Source organism: Charadrius vociferus, unplaced genomic scaffold, assembly GCF_000708025.1.
Source record: "Charadrius vociferus isolate BGI_N301 unplaced genomic scaffold, ASM70802v2 scaffold55, whole genome shotgun sequence".
Lineage (NCBI taxonomy): Eukaryota > Metazoa > Chordata > Aves > Charadriiformes > Charadriidae > Charadrius > Charadrius vociferus.
Window position 1 is genome coordinate 1786598 of NW_009648444.1, and position 7620 is coordinate 1794217.

Below are 7620 nucleotides of genomic sequence, written 5' to 3' on the forward strand. Positions count from 1 at the left end.
CCGCGCCACGGCGCTCGGGAGGCAGGGGCAGCGGCTTCATCCGCATCAAGCATCAGTGGTGAACGCGCGTCCTCCTCCTCCTCCTCCTCCTTCCTTCTCCTCGTTCCTTCTCCTCCTTCTCCCTCCTGTCGCTGCCCCCGCGGCCATGGAGCTGCCCGAGAGCCAGTGCAAGAAAGTCAAGCTGAGCAACAGGGTGCCGAGCTGGGTGAGCGGGCGGGGAGCGGTGCGGCTGTGGGCAGACGGGCGGGGGGGAGCGGAGCGGAGAGGAGAAGGAAGGGAGGAAGGAAGGATGGGTCAGGAAGGAAGGATCAGTCAGGAAGAAAGGATCAGGCAGAAGCGGCCGAGCCCCGTGGTGATGTGGCAGGGGGCGGCAGCCGGTGTGCTGGTTTTCCATCGGCGCCCTGGGGAAGGCGGGGGCTGCCTGTGGGGAAGAGCAGGAAGCTGCCTCCGGAGAGGACCGGGGGTCTGGGGGTTCCATCCCTGCCTCTTCCGTTGTGAGCCTTCAGCTTCCAGAGTTTTGGAAGAAGGAAGGCTTAAGAATGCGCTGTACAATGTGGCCATTCATAAACCTGGGTTGGCCAAAGACTGAAGTTCTTTGTGTGGTGGGTGTTATGTGGAAAACTGTCGAGACAGGGCTTAAAAAAAACATCTAACCAAAGCCTTCATTCTTCTTCATAAAGATGGGGGAAGATCGGTTTACAGTGAAGACCAAAATGCAGCTATTTAGAAGATACATTGCAGGCCTTTACTGAGAACATTTGATACTTTTGATGATGCAAGACAAGTGGAAAAAAAAAAAAGTATGATTTCTTTCAAGCAATGCTGAGCTGAAGCAGATGAGAGATAAAATCCAGAAAACATTTGCTATCAAAGTAACAGTGTAAAACAGTCTCTGAAACCTTGCTGTGGGTAGTACAGGCCACAACTTATTAAAATGACATCTATTGAAGAAGAAAAGAGTCTCATGGTTGCCTCAAAAAATGGGGAAGTACATGTACTAAGAGGTATTCAGTAGATGTTGTGCCCTTCCAAGCCTTGTTAGCTATGTACAAGTTCAAACTTGTTTACATAACAGAGTAATTGGTAAGTTACATTCTTTCAATTTCTATGAGGAAAAGACAAAATCAAATGTTATGAAGATAGTGAAATAGATCACCTCTGGGTGAGGGTAACAAAGTGTGTTCAAAAGTTAGTCTGTGTTATCTAATTTGTCAGCAGCAAAGCCAAGATGGATTTGTCCAAACCAGGGAAACGATAAAAAAAGTTAACTGACGTTAACTGTTTGCTGAGCTCAGTTGAGGTTAGCAACCCCCTATATGTTACGTGGCAAGCAGAGGAAGTCTTCCGCTTCTCACTTTTTCTTCAGAAGACCTTGGCTGAAATGCTCTTTATAACCCAATAAGCTTCACCAGGAAAAAAAAAATGCTGCTGATTCACACACTTCACAGGCAGATGTTCTGGCACTTCTGACTCTGTGTCTGTTCAGCTGAGAGCAAGTCAAAGGAACCTATTATACCCCGATGGAATCAGCAACCCCTAGGAGAGTTGGCAGAGCCTTGTCTTCCAAACTTTCTCTGGGCATCCAGCACTATGCAACATACACCTATGTCTTTGGAAATCCCCTCGCCAAGCCCACCTCTGAGTACAGCAAACTCCAAGTTACAGAGCAGCACACAACATAGCCACAAATACTGCCATTACAGTAGCTTGATTGGAAGACTTGTGGAACACTTTCTTTAGTGTAGCTTGAATTCCTGACACAAGTGAGGTGTTGCATCATTTTGCAGGTAAATGCTGACAAGAACTTGCTCCAATTCTGGTTTCTGAGAGCATATTCAACAGAGGCATTTCTGGCTTCGTTTTTGTCCATTCCCTCTGATGCCAGCCAGTGACTTCACTCCGGCACTGGTGAATAAACTGTGTCTGCTTTTGGTCATGCTGTTACTGCAGCAGGTGGCAAGTGAAGATATACTTGTTATAGTACAGTTATTACTGAGTTGATTGTGTCCACAGAAGATTCTGGCTGCTTTCTGCTGCTGTGATTTTTGAAACTCTCCTAATATTAGAATATCTGGCAAAGACGAGCTAGTCTGTGTAAGTGGCAGGAGGGCATGCGTTTGGCAGATTGGGTGGTGCTATGTGCAAAGGTGTTTAGATGCCTTACTGTACCAGTATTACTGTGGCAAACTGTGTTCTGGAGGGCAGTTGTGAAGATAAAAGGAAGAATTTTTGTTGTAAGTGGGAGAAAATGTAATGCTGTAGGCTATGAAAGAATATGGTTCAGTGAATTGTTAGTTTTTTAATAACTGTAAAACATCTTATTGTTTGGATACCATTTCTGGCTTACCCTTCTTTTGCAAGCACAGTTGTCCAAATCAAAGCACAATTTTTCAAACCAGAATTTGAGAAAGTAAAAGCTTTGAGAAAGCTTCCAATAGCTATTGGAAGGTATTCTGGCAGATCTTTTGGTGAACGGATCCTGAAACCTCATCTTAAATATGCAAACAAAGAGACTCTCAGGTGAAGTGCCGTTGTTTTAGCATCTGTGGTAGTAGAATTTTTATGTTGGAACTATGCCTGTTCTCCTTGCTTGTGTTTGTATGTAGACAAAGAAAATGGGCAGTGTTCAGTCTGCTTGAGTTGCTGTTTGGCTATTGAGGAGAACAGTTTGGAGGGAAAAAGAAACCTATCATTTGGTTATCAGTGCTGAAGAATAAATGTAATAAAAATGTGTTGTTATCAGGGTATTCCTGACTCATAAGAGGCACATAGTGAGGAGTTTAGCAAATGGCCTAGAAAATATCTGAGATGACTGGGAAATGGGAAAGGCATTGATGAGAAGACCACATTTCAGAGGTGATGCTGGATGTGTCGCTGTTGTTAGCTTATGGGAATTGTTAGCTTGGGGATTCAATACTGTCATCTTAGAGCAGGAGAATATGGAATTAGTCACAGCTTCTTGAGTATATACGGTTTGCACAGAAACAACGCCTGTTCTTTACACATTTATTTCCTAATGCTTCCAACCTCAAAGCTCTCTCAAGTTGGTGCTGTAGCTTGGGGAGTCTCTGCTTGCCATTGAAGGCTTTACTTCCTACCTTGGAGATCTTGCTTTGTAAAAAGTTAAAATTTGATGTAAAGTGACTGTAGAAGCACCATGTTTCATTGTTGCTCTGAAGTAATGAAGAACAAATTCAGTTTGTGCCAGTGTAGTGGTCTGTCTGTTAACTATGAAACAATTAATGAATAATTTTCTGCTGTCTTTTTATCTTGGTGTTGCAACTTGGGTTTGCTCTTCATTTGGATGTCTGATCTGAGTTCTTACATCAAAGGTGTTTGGCACTGATAGTCAGATTTGGCTTTGGGAAAAAAAAATGTAGTTGCGACTGGGCAAAACAAGTATAAGAGAAGAAAAAAAATACGGGTCAAGTCTATTGCAGGAAATCTTTACATAGAGAAATTGACAGGGTTAGTATTTCCTTTTGGTCCTCATCTTCTTTCTTTCTTCTGTTCCCATAGTTCTGAGATGTCTGTATTTGTTCCCTGGTCAACTACCTGCAAAACTAAAAGGTTACCTTTATGCCAAAAAAAGTAAACTGTAGAGACATCCTTCCTCACTCTCTTGTTGTTGCAGCTCTTCAGTGCACGTCTGTGGAAGGCTTGTTACTTTAATACTCCAATTTTTTTATCTTCAGTACAAAGTTGTTAGCCTGTTGTGGCACTTCAGATTTCATGTGAGGAGCAAACTAACATAGTGGGGGAGAAGAAAGGAAGGATATGTCAGCCTTTTCACCTGACAATAGTGTTAAAATGAAACACAGTGGACTGAAGCATTATTTCTATTTAACATGGTGAGTAGGAGGGAAAATAATAAAATGCAGTATTTGTATAAGTAGTGTGGAAGCACGTGTAACACAGGGTGGAAGAAATATTTTTGTGGGCAAGTCAGAGAGGAAATTTCCAATGGTTATTAAAAAAAAAAAAGGCCGATAAATAGACTTTTGAGGTTAATGCCCTTTTTTTTCATTAGACCTTTGACAAAAATATAGTGTGTTCTTTCAGTAGCGACTATTATAGTGAATGTAATTAGGCTAAGAAGTTTAAAGTAGCTTTTTTAAAGAGTAATTTCTCATTACATTTTTTCTGTTACTCATTGTCTTATATTTCATTTCTTCTAACATTGATAATATGGATCTCCAGGGTGAGTGATGCTTTGATACAGTGTAAAAGGAAATGGCTGATCTTTATTTCTGCTGTCATTTTGAATAGCCATTTAACTTCATCAATTGATACTCATCAAATTTTATGTACAAGAATTTGAAGACTGGCTAAATAATTTAAGAGCACAGCCCAATGTCAGCCACTGATTTCTACTCCTGGGTGTTTTTCTGTGCCACATCAATATTTGTAGTAAGTGTATGTATCAGGGATAGTAATTAAAAGTTTATGTTGTTGAGGATCCAACGTTCAACCTTTAGTCTTAGATGTCTGTTTCTGAAGTACAGGTGGGGTATTGTCCCAACGCTGAGCTTGCTGGCTGCTCTGTTGCACTTGGATGCCTTGTACTCTAGCAATCTGTTGGCCTTCTGGTTGCTGTGATTTGTCATCTCTGCTAATTCATTACTTGATATTTTTGGGGGTTTTGCTTTTTTAAAGTTGTGTCTTTTTCATCATTTTAAGAATCCTTCTCACCCGCTTCCTCAGGGTTTCATGTGTTTCGTAAGCCTAGTGCAATACCCTGAATTGCAGCTTTGCTAGTTCTGGAAAACAAAGAAAACTGACATAACTTACTGAATACGGACTGGAAGAAATCTCCTTGGATGAAATATTTGAGCTGCAGAATATTTGAGTCTGATAATAGATTATTGCCAGGAGTCAAAAGCAAAGCATGTGTGTTTTTGTGTTTTAAGGTAAAAGAGCTTACTGAGACAGTGGCATGGAAGCTGTGCTTTGAGACTGTCTTCTGTTTATTCAGCGCCCGGTACAATACAGTACAACTAGAATTAATGAGAAAGAATGTTGCTGTTAATTTATTAGTTTGAATTGCTGTGTACGTTCATTATGCACAGTACATCTTTCTTTTAATTGAAGGCTAAGTACTTAAATTCTTTTCATTGTTTTTAATTCCACTATTTATGTGTTTGCTCGCTGAGATGTCCAATTTATGTAGTGCATAATTGTTTCTACAATAAGAAGACTTTTTTTATTTTTTTGACTCTTCTGTTTTTAGTTAGCTGTATTGCACTGACTTTGTGTGCAAACCAGCTTTTTTTTAGTAAATACATTATTTGAAGATAACACAATCAGAAAGTATAACTTCATTTTGCATGGTTATAAACTGTTTGCAGGTGGTGGTTTCTTATGGGTTGGTATTCAGTCTTCATCTAATTTTAGATGCTTGACTGTCACCATTGAATTACAGAGTTGTTGTGTTTAAAAACTTGAACATCTGTTCCTACTTTGAGTTTCTGTTTATATTAACTATGATTCCAGCTTTGTATAGAAGTGGGGACATCCAGTCACACAAATTCATAAATTCTAATTAAGTTATAGATAAACTTTTGAAGTGTTTTGCTACAGAAGAAGGACGCAGCAGCAGTTCTTGAAGCCACAAGTAGATGCCATTTTTCTGTTAACCCTACTTTATGGTGTCTCTCTCTAAAACAATGAACAGCACCTCTCTGCTAGTACTCTGTAGATGAATATACTCCCTTCTTTCTTTTTTATTAAATGTCATAAGTGCTCACCTTTCCAGTTAGCACTGATACAATGATGAAATAGAAGATAGTGTAAGTATCCTGCAATATGTTTGTAAGCAAGAGAAGTCAAAGCAGCAGTACATACACCACTAATCCCTCCCTCCCCCCTCCCTTTTTTTTTTTTTTAAAGCCTTCTCTTCTGTTTGATTGTTCATGCTTGCTCTGGTTATCTATGGTTTTGATCTGTTATGAACAAAGTTCATATAACTAGATACCATTAAATCTTAAGGGAATGCTGGGGCTGGTACTCCTTTGCGTTCCCTTGCCTTAGATTGTGAAATATTTTTGACAGCAGTGTCGTCTACTTAAGATGTTCATACAACAGCTTATGGTGGGATGACTCCTATGACTGGAGTGTTGCCATGGAAGGCTACAGGCTCTTCAGGAGAGACAGGCAAGGGAAGCGAGGAGGCGGTGTTGTTTTACATGTTAACAAGCAGCTGGAATGTGTGGACCTCAGCCTAGGGATGCATAAAGAGCCAACTGAGAGCCTATGGGTCAGGATTAAAGGGACATTGGGAGCAGGGGACATTACAGTGGGGGACTGCTACAGGCCACCTGACCAAGAAGACCAAGTGGATGAAGCCCTCTATAGGCAGATAGGGGCGGCATCACATTCACAGACTCTGGTTCTCATGGGCAACTTCAACCACCCCGACATTTGTTGGAAGGGTAACTCAGCCACGCATAGGCAATCCAGGAGGTTCTTGGATTGCATTGATGACAACTTCCTTCTCCAAGTGGTTGAGGAGCCAATGAGGAGAGGAGAAATGCTGGACCTTGTTCTTACCAACAAGGAGGAGCTGGTAGACAGTGTCAAACTCAAGGGCAGCCTGGGCTGTATAGACCATGAAATGGTCAAGTTTGAGATCCTCGAGGCAGCGAGGAAAGTGCACAGCAGGTAGACCACACTGGACTTTGGGAGAGCTGACTTTGGCCTCTTGCAGAATCTGCTTGGTATGGTGCCATGTGATGAAGCGCTGGAGGGAAGAAGGGCCCAAGAAAGTAGGTTAACATTCAAGGACCACCTCCTCCAAGCTCAGGAGTGATGCATCCCTACAAAGAGGAAGGCAGGCAGGAAAGCCAGGAGGCCTGCATGGATGAACAGTGAGCTCCTGGACGTGACCAAAAGGAAAAAGGAGGCCTATAGGGAGCGGGACAGAGACAGAGCTGAGGTCCTCGACTTTTTTGCCTCAGTTTTCACTGGCAAGGACTGCAGCCACACTGCCCATGACGCAGAATGCAAAGGCGAGGATTGGGAAAATGAAGAACCACCCACTATCGGTGAAAATCAAGTGTGAGACCATGTGAGGAACCTGAAGGTGCACACGTCCATGGGACCTGATGAGATACAGCCGTGGGTCCTGAGGGAACTGGCAGATGAGGTCCCTAACCCCCTAGCCATCATATTTGAGAAGTCATGGCGGTCTGGCAAGGTTCCTGCCGACTGGAAAAGGGGAAACATAACCCCTATTTTTAAAAAGGGAAAGAAGGAAGACCCAGGGAACTACAGGCCAGTGAGTCTCACCTCTGTGCCTGGCAAGATCATGAAGCAGGTCCTCCTGGAAACTCGGCTGAGGCACATGGAAAACAAGGTGGCTTCACCAAGGGCAAGTCACGCCTGACAAATTTGGTGGCCTTCTAAGAAGGGGTTACAACGGCAGTGGACAAGGGAAGATCAACTGATGTCATCTACTTGGACTTGTGCAAAGCATTTGACAGTGTCCCACACGACATCCTGGTCTCTAAATTGAAGAGACATGGATTGGACAAATGGACCACTCGGTGGATGAAGAACTGGCTGGACGGTCGCACTAAAAGAGGTGCGGCAGCGGCTCGATGTCCAAGTGGAGAGCAGTGA

At 42.7% G+C, this 7620-nt stretch overlaps 1 protein-coding gene across 1 annotated transcript in view; it reads left to right on the top strand.

The window, feature by feature from the left end:
- The first annotated feature begins 145 nt into the window (after window positions 1-145).
- The window catches only part of PAPSS1 (3'-phosphoadenosine 5'-phosphosulfate synthase 1), a 48009-nt gene continuing 40534 nt past the window's right edge, over window positions 146-7620 (top strand). The window contains exon 1 of the mRNA XM_009885493.1: window positions 146-205. Within this exon, the coding sequence (XP_009883795.1) occupies window positions 146-205 (60 nt within the window). The remainder of the gene's footprint in view (window positions 206-7620) is intronic.